General features: G+C 35.1%; 1 protein-coding gene across 3 annotated transcripts in view; it reads right to left on the bottom strand.

The window, feature by feature from the left end:
• Positions 1–20,157, bottom strand: part of CSPP1 (centrosome and spindle pole associated protein 1) — a 105,487-nt gene that overhangs the window by 47,348 nt on the left and 37,982 nt on the right. For all 3 annotated transcript variants that reach the window (XM_065895016.1, XM_065895018.1, XM_065895019.1), the window contains 2 exons: positions 5,406–5,535; positions 2,684–2,831 (listed from right to left, as the gene is read on the bottom strand). In XM_065895016.1, coding sequence (XP_065751088.1) covers positions 2,684–2,831; positions 5,406–5,535 — 278 coding nt within the window. The remainder of the gene's footprint in view (positions 1–2,683; positions 2,832–5,405; positions 5,536–20,157) is intronic.

The following is a 20,157-nucleotide window of genomic DNA, read 5'->3' as shown; positions in this document are numbered from 1 at the left end:
AAGAGTGCCATCACCCCCAAAAACTCCATCATAGTTACTCCCTCTCCTCAGCTATCATCTTTGGTAACCAGTGATTTGTTCTCCATTGATACAGTTTTGTCATTTTGAGAAACAGATCTTAAGTGTAGTACAAGTAATCAAAACGAGAGGTATTTACTCTAAAAGGGTTGATGCTATGTTAAAATTATATGAGTAACAGATTTTGATATTTTATTAATAACGAGTTTACCTTATAAAGAGATCTTTCTTAGAGAGCGAAGATAATGGTGAACATTCAATTTCTTTAATTTGTTTGTAATAAAAGATCAAAGATGAAACAGGAGTAAGTAGAAAAGCCAGCAGCTGAATTAAAGTTACCCAACATAACCCCTGTTATATGGTCTTGGCCATCTCATGAAATAAAGCAAACACTGAACTTTACTACATTTTTTTTTTTTTTTTTTTTTTTTTTTTTTTTGCGGTACGCGGGCCTCTCACTGTTGTGGCCTCTCCCGCTGCGGAGCACAGGCTCCGGACGCGCAGGCTCAGCGGCCATGGCCCATGGGCCCAGCCGCTCCGCGGCATGTGGGATCTTCCCGGACCGGGGTACGAACATGTGTCCCCTGCGTTGGCAGACAGACTCTCAACCACTGTGCCACCAGGGAAGCCCTTTACTACATATTTTAAATAGAAAAATTATGTTCCCTCTCTCTCTAAAATATAACAGCCACATACAAAATAAACTGATATTCTTTAAGTGATGAGTTTACTTGCTTTGAAAATACCATTTAAAAAAAAGTTCCACTGCATTTGATAAAACAGCACACCTTTTTTATTTCATGGCATGACTGTAGCATTAAATAAGCAAACTAAACATTACCACTAAAAGTAAAAATCTCAGAAAAGTTTGCTCCATTCCTGTCAGGTCAAGCAATTCTAAAACAGTATTTTATAATTCAATAACAAATACTTATCCTACTCACTTCCACCAATTAAACATACACAAAACACTGTAACTGTATTGTCTGAACTGGATATAATCTTAGAGCAAGCTGGAAACTTCTAGGAAATTATTCCAGTGTTTCCCAAAGTTTCTGTTACATAAATAAGCACTTCCTTCGTGGTAACTGTTATGTTTCTATCAATTTACAATTTAATAGCAAAGACTGGGTAGATGCTTATCAATCTCATGTCCTCCTCCTGGGTATAAAGAACCCAAAACTTCCCAGCCTCCCAAGCAGTTACTTTAGAACCTTATAACTAGGTCTGAACAATGGAACAAAGACAAAAGTGATATTCCTCCACTTTCAGGCCAGGCCCCAACAAAATTCTCAACTTGTTCTCCCACCCTCTGGACCACATCTGTGCAGCTAGAAATAAAGGACTCCAAAATGGTGGAATGACATAATGGAAGAAGCTCACATTTCCAAGTCACCGCTTGGAGGAGAACCACCCAAACAGCATCAGAATGTGACTTAAGTGAGAAGTAAATTTACACTGCCTTAAGCCTTAAGCCTCTGAGAAATGGGAGTTCTTCGTTAGAGCACTTTTCGTTAAATGCCTTTACTTTCAAAGGAAATGTTATAGTACTATCCATTAATGGAAAACCAGTGTTTTTCTAATATATATTCAAATAAACATTTAACTTCTAGGCTTATCTATGCATCACCTAAAATCATCTCATCTATAAAGAGAGAGTAAGAGTTCTAGTCTTCAAAACTGTGAGGAAAGTATTTATGAGGTGAAGAAAGGAAAGGAATAAATCCTTTGGAAAATAAAAGAATTATCTCATTAATTTAAGTGGGCCTCAAATATATCTTTTTTAAAAAGTCATCTTTAACAAAGAATCAAAGGCATAATACTTAAGAACTCTAATAACTCAGTACCCCTCAAAATCTTCTGATTGCATCACTCAGCTATCCCTACAACAAAGCATAAACCCAAAGAATGTGAAATTTACATTTTTACCATTTTAATGGGTTCCTAATTATTCATTTCTCATTTACAATTAAACAATTTTAAAAAAACCCATTATCTTTCTCTGCTTTTATTCTAAGCTAAAAGCTAATCAGAGACCATTCCAATATATATAACAAGTTATATAAAGCGTCTTTTCAAAGTGCTTGTTGTGTGATTTCTAGATAGAACATTTTTAAAGAGTACATAATTGAAAGATAAATCAATATAATTCTGCAACCTGCCAAAACTTTGAGGCCAGATCTTTGTCAAAGGAGTCCCTGCATTGTGCAAGTACATGGCATATATGAATTAAATATAACATCCCCCCACTACACCGGATCACTTATTTTAAAGACGTCTTACTAGTTTAAAAACAAATTACAATAAGGGTTTTATTGTTTTTACTAGAAAACTTTTAAAAATTCTAACTACTAGTTTGGGTAAAAACTTGCCAAATAACATGAACTTTTCTCTGCAACTGAGTTATTATCATTGGAGGGTGAAAATTTTGTAATAAAAATAAATGAATAAAAATAAATAAATAAATAAATAGTAATCTGAAGAAAAAAGGCGTTTTAACTAACCTGTTATTATGCTTACTGTCAAAATACCTTTTTTGCATTAAGCTGTACAAAAAGAGACCTTGCCTTACAGACTATGATTCCCACTTTTTTCTACTCCCCATTCTTTTAAAAAGTTAAACTGAGTTTCTCTTAAAAACAACAAATCAATGGAAATAACATACTTATCAGATTTCCTTTTGTATCTCTCAGAGGAGCACCACCTCCACCTTTCCCCCAGGGGTTATAACTTCTCATTTCAGCTTCTAATTTAGCTTCATATTCTTCTTTTTCTTCTCGTTCTTTCTTTCTTCTTTCTTCTCTTTCTCGAATCTTAACAACATTAAGAAACATTCGTAATAAGTGCTGACAAGTATTCTGATACAAAAAGTTAGTTTTAATGTCAGAGTTTATTTTTCTTATTAGAGAAAAAACTGGATTTTTTTTCAGTATACTTCACTATAAAATTTAACATCACAAATATATTTTAAAACAATTTAAGGGGCTTCCCTGATGGCGCGGTGGTTTAAGAATCCGCCTGCCAATGCAGGGCACACGGGTTCGAGCCCTGGTCTAGGAAGATCCCACATGCCATGGAACAACTAAGCTGGTGCACTACAACTACTGAGCCTGTGCTCTAGAGCCCACGAGCCACAACTACTGAGCCCATATGCCACAACTACTGAAGCCCGCGCACCTAGAGCCCACGCTCCGCAGCAAGAGAAGCCACCGCAATGAGTAGCCTGGGCACCACAACGAAGAGTAGCCCCTGCTTGCCGCAACTAGAGAAAGCCCACATGCAGCAACAAAGACCCAATGCAGCCAAAAATAAAATAAATTTATAAAAAAATAAAATAAAAACAATTTAACAACACTTTGATAGCTGGAATATATAGCTGCTACTCCCTCACATCGTGTCACTTGAGTCCTTTCCAGCCACTGGTGCCACTTTGGACTAAACCAACTCCATCTTCCCACCCCCCAGCTTCATTCCCTCCCTAACCTCACCAGTTTCATGGGGACCAACAAAATCTCCCTACTTCCTTTTTTCATCTACCCTTTCATGGGATCTGGCCAGCAACAAACTACTCCTCACACCTCATGAGATCTGGGCCAACTAATTCCTATACCCCACCAGACCTACTCTACCCTGGGCAAACTCCATTCCCCAAATTCAAAGCTGTTGAAGGTTCAAAGCTCTCTGGAGAGTGTTGGGCTATTTAAGTATACTTTATGAAAGCATAAAAACAAATACAGTCTTATCATCATCAAGTATAAGCACAGGGTTGGTCTCTAAAAGCATAAATAGGCAATGAATAAAGATCTACATTTTGGAAAGCTACTTTTAAAATCATAACCATATGCATGGAAAATTTAAGCAACTACTCCAGAAAGGCCAAGGAAGTTATCACATACATAAAATAAAATTCTAGAGTTAGGAAATCTGGTTTTGTTGGTGGTGTTTTTAATATGCTCATTTGAAAACAGACAGATAAATGCAGTCTTTTGTTTGTAGAATCATAACACAAAAAAAAATAATGTTGGTAATTTTGTAATTTAAAAAAATCCACCTTCCAAGGAGGTTGCCCAACGTAAAAAACTGAACAAAAAAGCTGAGCTTTAGAGGAAATCCAAGTGAAACTTTGTAGAAAAGTACCTCAGGTGAATATATACCTAGAGTTCCAGGGTCCTCTCTGGAGGAGATATGAGTATTCCCCTCAAAAAACCCATACATCTAAAACAGTTACTCTTTTTTTTTTTAAGCTATTAATTTATTATTATTTATTTATTTTTGGCTGCATTGGGTCTTTGTTACTGCGCAAGGGCTTTCTCTAGTTGCGATGAGCGGGTGCTACTCTTCGTTGCGGTGCACAGGCTTCTCATTGCAGTGGCTTCTCTTGTTGCAGAGCACGGGCTCTAGGTGCACAGGCTTCATGAGTTGTGGCACGCAGGCTCAGTAGTTGTGGCTCGCGGGCTGTAGAGTGCAAGCTCAGTAGTTGTGATGCACGGGCTTAGTTGCTCCACGGCATGTGGGATCTTCCTGGACCAGGGCTCAAACCCGTGTGCCCAGCATTGGCAGGTGGATTCTTAACCACTGCGCCACCAGGGAAGTCCCTGATACAGTTACTCTTAAGTAAACTCTCTCCAAACATTACAAACCACAACAGAACATTATCCTCCTCCCTAAGCATTCTACCTCTTTTTTCCCTACCATCAGTTCACAGCCTCATTATTCTCTCAGTTTACAACACTCAGAATCATCTTCAAGCCCTCTGTTCTTTCCTCACTCCCTAAATCTAAGCCCTATCAATGGAACCCCAGAATTGTCTCTTGGATGCCCTCCCATCTTCCCCACCTGGTTCAGGGCCTTGTTACCTCCTGGCTGGAATACCTCAATAGTTTACTAAAAGGTTTCTCTGCCACATCTCTTTCCCAACCGTCCATATCAGAACCAGATATCTTCCTGAAAGCCACATCTACTCGTATCAACTATTTCTTTCACTCTTTGGTTTAAAATGTCCTCCCTTTGGCTACTGATAACAAGATGAAACTGAAAACCCCTTATTAGCCATCCTTCACAATCCAGCACAATCTAACACTCCAGCCCCTTCTCCTACATCAATTCCATCCCCTGAATACACCAGGAATTTCACATTTATTCACTGTATAACATGCAACTCAAATATCATCAACCATGTGAAGCCCTCCTAACAGCCCAGGCAATTATTCTCCCTATCCCATGCATTCCAGTCTACCTACATCAAACCTTATCACACTGAATTATAAATAAATGGAATTTGTTCTCCTCTGCCACACTCTGAGTTTTAACAGAACACTGTACTAACACATAAGATGTTTAACATTAGATGAACGAACAAACGAATGAATAAAAAAATGAATGAATACCTGCTGCTGCAAAGCTTCTTGGTAAGACTGAAGTGACTGTTTTGAAGGCTTTGGTTTACCTTCAAAAAACAATCCTGAATTTATTGCTCGATCACTTGTAATTTTCAGTTCATTCTGTCCAACCGTACTCCTACATCAAATACACAATAATCCAGATTCATTTATAACAAAACAAGAAGAAAATGCAACACGCCTTTGAAATAGCATGGCATTTAAGTACATTTAAAATAGGGAAAGAATTTCCCTATAGTTCAAAGAGAAATCCTTAAGTAAATGACCCCATCTCTGCTTTCACAATTAATGGAACTTTCAAATCTACTGAATCTATTTCTTTTTTTTTTTTTCTGAATCTATTTCTTGACCTAGGTGGCAGTTACATGCAAGTAAAACTTTCACATACAAGTAAAAACAGTTTGTGATAATTCATAAAGCAATATACATATTACTTACGCACTTTTCTGAATGCAGTGGAAGTCCCTCTAGTAATATCATAACTAATGACTTACTCAATAAATTTGCTCCAAAATAAAGTATTGAAAATAACTTCCTAGCCATTTCAAGAATAAAACAATATAAATACAGTAAAGAGTCTGACTATCCCAAATAAATTTAAAATTTTAAAAAACTTACAAGGAATCAAAAAAGAATTTTTAACATACTACAGTAATATAAACCTCAAGGAATAAAGTACTATTTGTTTATAATACATGTTAAAATACAGGAATATAGCCACTTTGAAGAAAACAATATATTTAAATATCTTTATTATAAAAGATAAACTCAAATATTATTTTAAAAATAAAACTATATTAATAAAAAAGATACTACAAAAGGTAGTAAAAATAAAATGTGTGCTTTATTGTTTTGGGGATTTTTTTAAATATATTTTTTATACAATTTTAAAGGTTACTTTCCATTTACAGTTATTAAAAAATATTGGCTATATTCCCCATGTTGTACAATATATCCTTGAGCTTATCTTACACCCAAAAGATTGTCCCTCCCCATTGGTAACCACTGGTTTGCTCTCTATATCTGTGAGTCTTCTTTTTTGTTATATTCATTAGTTTGTTGTATTTTTTAGATTCCACATACAAATGATATCATACAGTATTTGTCTTTCTCTGACTTATTTCACTTAGCATAATGCCCTCCAAGTTCATCCATGTTGCTGCAAATGGCAGAATTCTGTTCTTTTTTTTACGGCTGAGTAGTATTCCATTGTGTATATAAATCTCACCTTCTTTATCCACTCATCTGTTGATGCATATTTAGGTTGCTTCCATATCTTGGCAACTGTAAGTAATGCTGCTATGAACAATGGGGTGCATGTATCTTTTCGAATTAGTGTTTTTGGTTTTCTCAGATATACACCCAGGAGTGGGGAGTAATACAGTAGTTCTATTTTTAGCTTTTTGAGAACTTCCATATTGCTTTCCACAGTGGCTGCACCAATTTACATTCCTACCAACAATGTACCAGGGTTCCCTTTTCTCCACATCCTCACCAGCATTTGCTAGTTGTGTTCTTTTTGATGACCATCCTGACAGGAGTGAGGTGATATCTCATTGTGGCTTTAATTTGCATTTCTCTGATGCTTAGCGATGTTAAGCCTCTTTTCATTTGCCTGCTGGCCCTGTGCACATCCTCTTTGGAGAAATGTCTATTCAGGTCTTCTGCCCATTTTTTAATAGGGTTGTTTGTTTTTTGGATGTTGAGTTGTATGAGCTGTTTATATATTTTGGATATTAACTCTTCATCGGTCATATCATTTGCAAATATCTTCTCCCATTCAGTAGCCAGTCTTTTCCTTTTGTCGATGGTTTACTTTGCTGTGCAAAAGCTTTTAAGTTTAATTAAGTTCCATTTATTTATTTTTTGCTTTTATTTCCTTTGCTTTAGGAAATGGATCAAAAAAACGTTGCTACAATTTATGTCAAAGAGTGTTCTATGTTTTCTTTGAGGAGTTTTATGGTTTCTGGTCTTACATTTAGGTCTTTAATCTACTGTGAGTTTATTTTTGTATATGATGTTAGAGGACATTCTAGTATATGCCTAGCAGTGGAACTGCAGTGTTGTATGGTAAGTAGACATTTAACATTTTAAGAAATTACCATTTCCTGCAACTGCTTTTTATATACTAATTTTGTGTTCATCAATTCTGCTAACACTCCTATTAATTCTATATTTTCTCTGTACATTCTTTTGCAAATAATATCAGTTTTCTCTCTTCTAATCCTTGTACCTATCTTCCTTCCTTATTTTTGACCTTGCTACAATTATTGAGCCCTAAAAGTAATGATAATTACACTAGTCATTATTATCAATCTCAAAGAGTATTTTAAACATTTCACCATTAAGTAAAATATATGATGTAGGTTTTTCATGTTTATACTTTCTCAGTGTAAGCAGCTCTCCCTCTAATATACTGACATATTGAATTTTATTAATGCTTTCTCTGTATCTATTGAGATAACCATATAGCTTTTTTCTTTGTTCTCTTAATATGATCTATTACAGTAATTGATTTTACCATAATGTCAATATCTAACACCAATTAGCATTTAGTATATATCAGACATGGTTCTAGATGCTTTACATATTTTAATTCATTCAATCCTCAGAATAACCCTATGAGTTGATACCACTATTATCCCAATTAACAAACAAGAAATAAAACTTAAGAAACTTGCCTTAAGTTGATTAGTAAAACCTGGATTCAAACCAAGGCACTCTGCCTGCAGAGCCTACACTCTTAGTTGATATGAAATACTAAGTTTATTCATTCTACTTTCCAGAATAATTGCAATTTGGGATGAAATATCCTTTTCTACATTATGAGGTTCAATTTTAGGATTCTCCTGTGAGTGAAACTAGCCTATAACTTCCTATTCTCATATTGGCCTTGTCAGGTTTGAGTATCAAGAGTATCATAGTCTCAGTAGCAGTATGAATTTGATACTCTGTATTAGTTTGTGTAAGATTAATTTTTTTCCTTGAATGTCTGGTGTAATTAACCAGTCCATCTAGATGCAGAGTTTATTTTGTGGGATGATTTGAAACTTGTGATCCCCAAATTTTAAAACAGTTTTGATACTATCAATGTTTTTTATTACTTCTTATCAGTTTTATTAAGTTAAATTTTAATAGGAATTTTTCTTCACTTAAATTTCTAAATTCACTGTCATAAACTTGTTCATAATATATTTTTATTGTCTTTTTAAGGTTAACTACAACTAAAGTGACAATTTTTTTCATTCCTAATATTTCTTATTTATACCTTTCACTTTTGGTTTTTTCTTTTTTTCCTTGACCAACATCAGTAGAGAATTATCTATTTTAATAGTCTTTTCAAAGAACTTCAGATTCTGTTGATCCTCAGTATTATATATTTCTATTTCATTTATTTCTCTTCTTTATTATTTCTTTCCTTGCTTCTTTGGGTTTACTTTGCTATTCTTTTTCTCACTTTTTAGATGCCTGATAAATATTTTAATTTTCATCCTTTTTACATATTTCCTAATTCGTTCCGTTTTCTAATTTCCAATATATCAAGGGTTTGTTATTTTAAAAATTGATTTCTACTTTAAATGGTCCATAGGATATGAGTCTACCAAAATTTACTGAGACTTCCTTTAAGGACTAGGATGTGGTAAGTTTTATAAATATTCTTGTGAGATTAGTAAAAATAGATATTCTCAAGTTTGAGGTGAATTTCTATACATTTCCGCTAAAATAAGCTTGTTAATTATGTTAAGTAAATTATTCTCTAACTTTATTATTTTCTGCTTTATCTAACACTTATATAAAGAAGTAATAAAGTCTCACATTAGGATACTATATTTGTCAACTTTTACCTGCAGTTCTTTAAATTTTTGCTTTATGAATTTTGAGATGATGTTTTCAGGTGCATAAAAATTTCTGTTATATTATCCTGCTAAAATGAACCTCTATTCTTTATGAATGGATCCTCTTTGTCCCAAACAAACCTTTATGACTGAAAAATCCATTTCATCTAATGTTACTATAGGTAAACAAATTTTAGTATAATTCATAGTCTCCTAGTATATCTGTACCCTTTTACTTTCAACTTTTCTCTACCACTTGCTCAAGTATATCTTATAAGTAACATGTACCTGGATTTTGCTTCTGCAACTAGTATGACAAGCTTTCTCTCTGACCTATATACTTTACCATTTACTAACATCAAATTTAATTTTGCCATTTAATTTGGACTTACAATCAGATTAAATAGGCTCCTTAAACCGTTCAATGTTTCTTTTTGTTCTCTCTTTTTTTTGCCTCCTTTTGGATTTCTTTTTTCCTCTAGCACATTAGTAAGTTGCATCTTTTGTCCATATATTTTTAGTGGTTATCCTAGAAATATAACACCCATACATAACTTATCAAAGACTAAAGCTAATCGAAATCTTTACAATGCTCACAAATGATACAAAGATTTTTAAACACATTAACTCCATCTAACCCCATCCAAATTACATGCTATTCCTATTAATTACTCTTAATTTTACTTACTTTTAAACCCATTATAATTTTACCATACATAATATTTATTTAATTCCATCTACATATTTACCACATTTTTTTCTTTCTACTCCTTCATGTAACTCAGACCTCCCGTATGTGACCTTCCTTCTGCATTTAGAATTGTACTTACTAAGGGTCTGCTAGCGGCAAATTCAGCTGTTTCTCTTAAAATATTTTTATTTCAATCTCATTCATGAAAAATAACTTTGCTGAGTACAAAATCATCTCAACAAATTGACGTTATCTATAGTTATCTTCTGAATTCCTTCCTAGAGTTCATTTGAAAGTAATGTCTTTTCTTTCTGGCTGATTTTAAGTTCCTCTGTATTTCATTTATGTTCTGAAGTTTTACTATGATTGTGTTGGTATGGAATTCTTTTATTTCTCCTGTTTGAGAGGTATTAGGCTTCTAGAATGTATAGATTAGGACCTTTTATCAATTGTAGATAATTTTAAGATATCATCTCTTCAAATACTTCTTCTATCTCATTCTCTCTCTATTTCTAGAATTCCAATTAGTTACACTTAAACCTTTATAGTGCCATAATTTTTACCCCCTTTTTCATATTTTCCATGTCTTTTTCTCCCCATTCTGGCTGAATTTCTTCAGATCTACTAGTTCAGAGGTTCTCAAACTTTAGTGTACATCAGAATCACCAGGAAAGCTTATTGAACACAAGTTGTTGGGCCCCAGCATAGAGTTTCTGATTCATAGGTAGGATGGGGCCTGAGAGTATGCATTTCCAACATGTTACCATAATGCTGCTACTCTGGGAACCACATTTGAAAACCATTGCTCCAACTTATTAATTCTCATTTTGGGTATGTCAAATCTGCTATTAAGGCCCATCCATTGACTTACTACTCTCAATTATTTAAAATTTTTACTAAAATATCTAGTTAGTTCTATTTCAAATCTGTTGGTCATTCTTCATAGTTTCTTATGCCCTGATATAAACATGATCAATATGACCATTTTATATTTTGCCTAACAATTCCTAATCTGAGCTCTCTGTCATTCTTTTTTTGCAAGCCCATTCCCACTTATGGTTTATATCCTTGTATATTTTGTCATTTCTGAATATGAACGTCACATTTTCCATGGAAAAGTATTGAAAGTCCCTAATCTTCACTTTCTATTTTACCAACTGCTTTGGGAATTTCCCTTTTTCTTACTCAGACACTGGTAGCTTCATTAATAATCTCTGTACTTTTTACCCTCCTCCGTTAAACAAATTTGTATCATCCTCCTATAATTCTGTCTCTCATCAATTTTCCAATCATTTTTGCTTAAAGAGTGATATTGCTTCCACATTTCAAGAAATGTATTTCTGAAAGAGTACACAAAGAAAGCACATAAAACAAACAGCAAAGATAACCACCATTCAAAACTAAAAATAAAGAAATGGAAAAAATACGTAAACTTATACACACTTTTCTCTTTTGTTCACTGAGTCATAGATTTTATTGATGGTATTGATGGTATACGACTAATAAAATCCCTAAAACCTTGCCCTGTTTATGGAGGCATGGGATGGGAATTGTGTCAAAGGTAAGAGGTTCTAAGTGTTGGGTAAAGTAGGAGCAATGATTCCCTAACAACTGAAGGCTCCTCTCAAGCTTCCTTTTCTCCTTTTTCCCTGGTAATCCAGGGCTCGTACTTCTTAGAAATTATGCGAAAGACTCAGAGATCCACATCTATACACATCATAGTCAACGTACCCAAAGACAAAGAAAGAATCTCAAAAGCAGCAAGAAAATAACTCATCACATACAAGGGATCTTCAATAAGATTAACAGCTCATCAGAAACCAGCAGGCAATGAGATGACATATTCAAAGTTCTAATAGAAAAAAAAAAGTCAACCAAGAATTTTATATCCAGGAAAACTATGCCTCAAAAATAAAAGTGAAATTAGAACATTATTAAATAAAAATCAGAGAAGTCATCACTAACAGACCTGTCTTATACGAAATACTGAATGGAGCACTTCAGGTTGAAATAAAGAACACTCAACAGTAACTGGAGTAAACACAAAGAAATAAAGACCACCAGTAACAGTAACCACATAGGTAAAGATGAAAGATAATACAAATATGGGACTTCCCTGGTGGTGCAGTGGTTAAGAATCTGCCTGCCAATGCAGGGGACATGGGTTCGAGCCCTGGTCCAGGAAGATCCCACATGCCACAGAGCAACTAAGCCCGTGTGCCACAACTACTGAGCCCATGCTCTAGAGCCCACGAGCCACAACTCCTGAGCCCGTGTGCCACAACTACTGAAGCCCGCGTGCTTAGAGCCCATGTTCCGCAACATGAGAAGCCACTGCAATGAGACGCTCGTGCGCCACAATGAAGAGTAGCTCTTGCTCGCCGCAACTAGAGAAAGCCCGCACACAGCAACAAAGACCCAATGCAGCCAAAAATAAATAATAAATAAATTTTTAAAAATAAATTTTTAAAAAAGATATTACAAATATGTTTTTATTTGTAACTGTATTCTTCTCTATCTGATTTAAAAGACAACTACATAAAGGAAGGAAGGAAGGGTTATAAAATTGTGTTGAGGAGCTTAAGTGTATAAAGATACACTTTGTCTGACAACAATGGCATCAAGAAGAAGGAAAGGTAGGGAGGGTGGGAGGGAGATGCAAGAGAGAGGGGATATGGGGATATATGTATAGCTGATTCACTTCATTATAAAGCAGAAATTAACACACCATTGTAAAGCAATTATACTCCAATGAAGATGTGAGAAAAAAAGATAAGGCTTGGAATGGAGTAGAATGAGTCAATTTAAAAAAAAAAAGGAAAGGAATGGCATTATATTAAAGAAAAATTTTTGTATACTACTGAAATTAAATTGGTGTTAATCTGAACTCAGTTCTTTTAAATTAAAATATTAATTTCAATCTGCAAGGAAACCACAAAGAAAATAATACAAAAATTACACTAAAAGAAGCAAGAGAATTAAAATGGAATGCTATATTTAACATCAAAGAAAAGGAATTAATGGAGAACCAGAGAAACAAAAAAGACATAAAATATACTTTTAAAAGATACATATATAGCAAAATGGCTGACAGAGATCCTACCTTAACAGGAATTACATTAAATGTAAATACAAGCAAACGCTAGCAGAATTGAAGGGGGTGGGAGGTAGGATGCAAATGTATGCTGTCTACATAGAGACACACTTTAGATTCAAAGACTACACTGAGGTTAAAACACAGAAAATTATATATCATGCAAACAGCAACTGAAAAGAACAAGAGTAGCAGTACTGTTAACAGACAAAATATATGTTAAGTCAAAAATTGTTACTAGAGACAAAGAAAGGATCTTTTATACCAATAAAGGGGTCAACTGATCAGTAAGACATAACAATTATAACCATATATGTACATAACTACAGACTCAAAACACAGGAAACAAAAACAGAACTGAAGACAGAAATAAATAAATCAAAAATAATAACTGAAGCCTTCAATACGCTACTTCTAATAATAGAAAAACTGCATAAAAGCTCAACAAGGAAACAGAAAATAAAAAACACTATAAACCAGCTAGATCTAAGTCACATTGATAAAACTACCTGCCCCAAAACAGTATAACACACATTCTTCTCAAGCACATATGAAATATTCTCTAGCACAGACCACAGGTTAGGTCATGAAATAAGCCTCAATAAATTTAAAAGGATTGAAATAATACAAAATATGTTCTCTAACCGCAATGGAATTATATTAAAAATGAGTAGCAAAAGGAAATTTGGGAAATTCACAATTGTGTGGAAATTAAACAACATACTCCAAACTAACCAATGGATCAATGAACAAATCAAATGAGAAACTGAAAAATACTTTGAGATAAATGAAAACACAATGTATAAAATTTAAGGACTGAAGCTAAAACAGTAATAAAAAGAAAATTTATAGTTGTAGTGTGTATATATTTAAAAAGAAGACACTATATTTAAATAACCTAAACTTCCACCTTCAAAAACTAGAAAATATAAGAGCAAACTGAACCCAAAGTAAACAGAAAGAAGGAAATAAAAAGATTAGAGGAGAGGGCTTCTCTGGTGGCACAGTGGTTGAGAGTCCGCCTGCCAATGCAGGGGACACGGGTTCGTGCCCCAGTCCGGGAAGATCCCACATGCCACAGAGCGGCTAGACCCGTGAGTCATGGCCACTGAGCCTGCGCGTCCAGAGCCTGTGCTCCGCGATGGGAGAGGCCACAACAGTGAGAGGCCCACGTACAGAAAAAAAAAAGATTAGAGGAGAAATAAATGGAGACCAGAAGCACAAGAGAGAAAATCAACTAAATCAATAGCTGATCCTTTGACAAGATCAACAAGATTGATAAATGTTTAGCCAGAATGAAAATAAGAAGACTAAAATTACTGAAATAAAAAAATAAAAGAAACATCACTACTGACTTTATTAAAATGAAAAAGATTATAAGAGAAAACTATGAAGAACTGTATGCCAACACATTAGATTATCTTGATGAAATGGGCAAATTCTAGAAAGACACAAACTACCAGAACCGATGCAAGAACAATATTTTAAATATGAAATTAACCAATGACAAGGAAAGAGATTAAATTAGTAATCAAAAAATTACCCATAAAGAAAAGATGAGGATCAACTGGCTTCCTGGTGAATTCTACCACACTGAAAGAAGAATTAGCAACAATCCTTCACACACTCTCCAAAGTAATAGAAAATGGAAGAATGCATCCAACTAATTCTATTAGGCTAGTATCATCCTGATACCAAAATCAAACAAACATCAAAAGAAAACAAAAACCAAAGACCAGTAACACTCATGAATACAGAGATAAAAATCCTCAACAAAAAATTAGTAAACTGAAAAATCTAGCAAGATATGTAAAGGATTATACTCCATGACCATGTGAGATTTATCACAGGAATGCAAGGTTGATTTAATATACCTGAAACCAATAAATATACTACATCACATTAACAGAATAAAGAACAAAAACCACAGGATCATCTCAATAGATGCAGAAAAAGCATTTCGCAAAATTCAACTTCCAAGTTAGTAAAATTTTGAAAGAATACACTAAATACCCCTTCTTGATAAAAATAATCAACAAAGAATACAAAGGAACTTCCTCAAGCTAATAAAAGCAATTATGAAAAACCTGCAACTAACATCATACTTAATGGTTAAAGACTGAATGCCTTCCACCTAAGAACAGAGTAAGATAAAAATGCCCACTCTCATAATATCTATTCAACATCGTACTGGCAGCCCTAGGCAGGGCAATTAAGCAAGAAAAAGAAATAAAAAGCATTAGATTGAAAAGGAAGAAGTAACCTCTATTAACTGATGTCATAATCATATATACAGAGAACTTCCCTGGTGGCACAGTGGTTAAGAATCCGCCTGCCAGTGCAGGGCACACAGGTTCGAGCCCTGGTCTGGGAAGATCCCACATGCCGCAGAGCAACTAAGCCTGGGTGCCACAACTACTGAGCCTGTGCTCTAGAGCCCGCGACCCACAACTACTGAAACTTGTGAGCCTGGAGCCCGTGTTCCACAAGAAGAGAAGCCACCGCAATGAGAAAGCCATGCACTGCAACAAAGAGTAGCCCCTGCTCACCATAACTAGAGAAAGCCCACACGCAGCAATGAAAACCCAACACAGCCAAAAATAAATAAATAAATAAATTTATTTTTTAAAAATCATATATACAGAAAAATGCAAAGAAATGCACTAAAAACAGTAATAATAAAAAGAGTTCAGCAAAACTGCAGGATACAAGATCAATATACAAATTTCTATTGTATTTCTATAAACTAGCAATGAATAATATAAAAACGAAATTAAGGAAAGACTATTCACAACACCATCAAAAAGTATTAAATACTTTAGAATAAATTAAACAAGAGTTAAACAGTCTAAAAACCACAAAATACTGTTGAAAGAAATTTAAAAACCCCAAATAAATTAAGACATCCATGTTCATGGACTGGAGATTTAATATAGTTAAGATGTAAGACTAAATCACAAAGAAATAGAAAATCTGAATAAACCTATAACTAATAAGGGGATTGAATCCCTAATCAAAAATCTCCTGAGAGAGTAAAGCCCTGGACCTAATGCCTTCAATGATGAATTCTACCTAACATTTAAAGAACACTAGTCCTTCTCCAATTTTTCCAAAAACATGAAGAGGAGGATACACATCCTAACTCATTCTAGGAGGCCAGCATATCCCTGATTTCAAAACTAGACAAAAACATTACAAGAAAAGAAAACTATAGACCAGTATCCCTTATGACCACAGATGTAAAAATCCCCAACAAAATACTAGCAAGCCAAATATATCAGCATATTAAAAGGATTAAATACCACGGCCAAATGGGATTTACTCCTGGGATATAAGGATGGTTCAACATATAAAAATTGATCAGTATAATAGACAATATTAACAGAATGACGGGGAGAAAAAACACACGACCATCTCAATTGATAAAGAAAAAGCATTTAACAGAATTTAACAACAACCTTTCATGATAAACACACTCAACAAACTAGAATTAGAAGGGAACCACCTCAACATAATAAATACCACATATGAAAAATCCAAAGTGAACATCAGACTCAATGGTGAAAGACTAAAAGCTTTTCCTCTAAGATCAGGAACAAGGCAAAGGTGCCTGCTTTCACCCTTTCTATTCAACATAGTACTGGAACTATTAGGCAAGAAAAAAATTTTTACATCAGCCAAATTGGGCTTCCCTAGTGGCGCAGTGATTAAGAATCCACCCGCCAATGCAGGGGACACTGGTTCAAGCCCTGGTCCGGGAAGATCCCACATGCCGTGGAGCAGCTAAGCCCGTGCACCACAACTACTAAGGCTGCGCTCTAGAGCCCAAGAGCCACAACTACTGAAGCCCGCATGCCTAGAGCCTGTGCTCCACAACAAGAGAAGTGACCGCAATGAGAAGCCCGCACACCTCAATGAAGAGTAGACCCCCCTCACCGCAACTAGAGAAAACCTGCGTGCAGCAACGAAGACCCAATACAGCCAAAAATAAATAAATAAATCTATATTTAAAAAAAGCAACCGAATTGGAAAGGAAGAGGTAAAATTATCTGTTTGCAGATGATATATGCAGAAAACCCTAACAATTACACACACACACACACACAAAACTGTTAGTAAAATGAATTCAGCAAAGTACCAGAACACAAAGTCAACACAAAAAAATCAGTTGAATGTCTATACACAAAAAATAAACAATCTGAAAAGGAAATTACAAAAACAGTTCTATTTACAACAGCATCAAAAAAACCCAGACTACACAGGATTTAACTTAACCAAAGTGGTGAATGACTTGTACGGTGAAAATTACAAAACATTGCTGAAAGAAATTAAAGACATAAACAAATGGAAACACATCCCCTGGTTCATGGATTGGAAAACTTAATACTGTTAAAATGTCAAAACTACCCAAAGTGATCTAGAGATTCAATGCAAGCCCTATTAAAATCCCAGGGACCGGGCTTCCCTGGTGGCGCAGTGGTTGAGAGTCCACCTGCCGATGCAGGGGATGCGGATTCGTGCCCCGGTCCGGGAAGATCCCACATGCCGCACAGCAGCTGGGCCTGTGAGCCATGGCCGCTGAGCCTGCGCGTCCGGAGCCTGTGCTGCACAGTGGGAGAGGCCACAACAGTGAGAGGCCCGCACACCGCAAAAAAAAAAAAAATCCCAGTGACCTTTTCTGCAGAAATAGAAAAACCCTTCCCCAAATTTATATGGAATCTCAAGAGACCTCAAATAGCTAAAACAATTTTGAAAAGAACAAGCTAGAGGACTCCCACTTCTTGATTTCAAAACTTACTACGGAGCTACAGTAATCAAAACAGCATGGCACTGGCATATAGACAGACACATAGACCAACTGCACAGAACAGAAAACCCAGAAATAAATTCACACATATAAAGTCAAATGATTTTTGACAAAGATGCCAAGACCATACAATGAGGAAAGAACAGTCTTTTCAACAAATGGTGCTGGGAAAATGATATCCACATGCAAAGGATGAAGTTGCAACCTTATTTAACACTGTACACAAAAGGTAACTCAAAATCACAATCCTCAATGTAAAACCTCATAACTATAAAACTCTTAGAAGAAAACACAGGGCAAAAGCTTCACAATGTTGGATTTGGCAATGATTTCTTAGATATGACACTAAATACAGGCAAGGCAACAAAAGAAAAAATAGACAAACTGGACTTCATGAAAATTAAAAATGTGTGTGCATCTATAGTACTGCTAGATAGTGTCAATGGTGTAAAAAGATAATACACAGAATGGCGGAAAATATTTGCAAATTATATATCTGATAAGGGATTAATATCCAGAGTATATAGAGAACTCTTAAAACATAACAACAAAAAAATAAAGTAACCAATTCAAAAATGAGAGAAGGATTTGAAAAGACATTCTCCAAAGATAGACAAATGGCCAAAAAGCAGATGAAAAGACGCTCAACATCAGTAATCATAGAGAAATGCAAACAAGACCACAATGAGATCCACCTAACCCGCCTTAGGATGGCTACTAGCAAAAAAACAGAAACTAATAAGTGTTGGTGAGAATGTGGAGAAGCTGGAACCCTTGTGCACAGTTGGTGGGAATATAAAATGGTACAGCTGCTGTGGAAAACAGTACAGTGGTTCTTCAAAAAATTAAAAATAGAATTACCATATGATCCAGCAATTCCACTTCTGAGTATATACTTAAAAGAATTGAAAGCAGAGTCTCAAAGAGATAACTTGTATACCCACATTCACAGTTGCCCATTCACAATACCTAAAATGTGGAAGTAGCCCAAGTATTCATTGGTGGATGAATGGATAAACAAAATATGGTATATACATACAATCAAATATTATTCAGCCTTATAAAGGAAATTCTGGGAAGTAAGATCCTGCAAGCTGTGTGGGGGGGAAAAAAAAAAGGAAGGAAGGAAATTTTGACTTAGGTCACAACATGGATGAACCTCAAGAACATTATGGTAAGTTAAAAAAGCCAGTGCTTCCCTGGTGGCACAGTGGTTGAGAGTCTGCCTGCCGATGCAAGGGACACGGGTTCGTGCCCCGGTCCGAGAAGATCCCACATGCCGTGGAGCGGCTAGGCCCGTGAGCCATGGCCGCTGAGCCTGCGCGTCCGGAGCCTGTGCTCCGCAACGGGAGAGGCCACAACAGTGAGAGGCCCGTGTACCACAAAAAAAAAAAATAAATAAAATTTAAAAGCCAGACACAAAAGATAAATATTGTATGATTTCACTTTTATGAGGTACCTAAAGTAGTCGAAATCATAGAAACAGAGAGTAGAATATGGGTGCCAGGGGCACAGGGGAGAGGGAATAGTGAATAGGTATAGAGTTTCAGTTTTGCAAGATGAAAAGAGTTCTGGAAATTGATGGTGGTGATGGTTACACAACAATATGAATGTACTTAACATCACTGAACTATACACTAAAAATGCTTAAAAATGATAAATTTTATGTTATGTGTATGTTACCATTACAAAAAATTGAAAAAAAATTAAGATGGTAATATTAAACCGATCTACAGATTCTATATAATCTCCATCAAAATCTCAACTGCTTTTTGGCAGAAACTGAGCAGCTGATCCTAAAATTTACATTGAAATACAAAGGACCTAGTATAACCAAAACAATCTTGGAAAAGAAAAACAAATTTGAAGAACTCATACTTCTCGATTTCCAAACTTCCACAGAGCTACAATTATCAAGTGATACTAACATAAGGATAGACACATAGAACAATGGAATAGAATAGAGAATCCCAAAAAGAGACCCACACGAATATGCTCATTTTTGACAAAGGTGCAAAAGCAATTCCCAGGAAAAATAATCATGTCAACAAATGGTGCTGGGAGCCATTGGACACTCATAAAGCAGAAGAAAAAAAAAAGACCTTCAATCAAAATCTAACACCTTATACAAAAGATAATTCAAAATGGATCATGAACTTAAATGTAAAACTATAACTATACACACGACTTTGCTAATGAAAGAAAGTGAGGTTATTCTTAATTTTTTAAATGTGCTTTCTATGAAACACTGACTTAAAAGCAATACTTTGAACATACTGGTTATGTAATAACTGGAAATTAAAATAAGATAT

The sequence above is a fragment of the Phocoena phocoena genome, chromosome 17 (assembly GCF_963924675.1).
Source record: "Phocoena phocoena chromosome 17, mPhoPho1.1, whole genome shotgun sequence".
In the NCBI taxonomy this organism is placed as follows: domain Eukaryota; kingdom Metazoa; phylum Chordata; class Mammalia; order Artiodactyla; family Phocoenidae; genus Phocoena; species Phocoena phocoena.
This window is presented reverse-complemented; position numbering and strand designations above follow the sequence as displayed.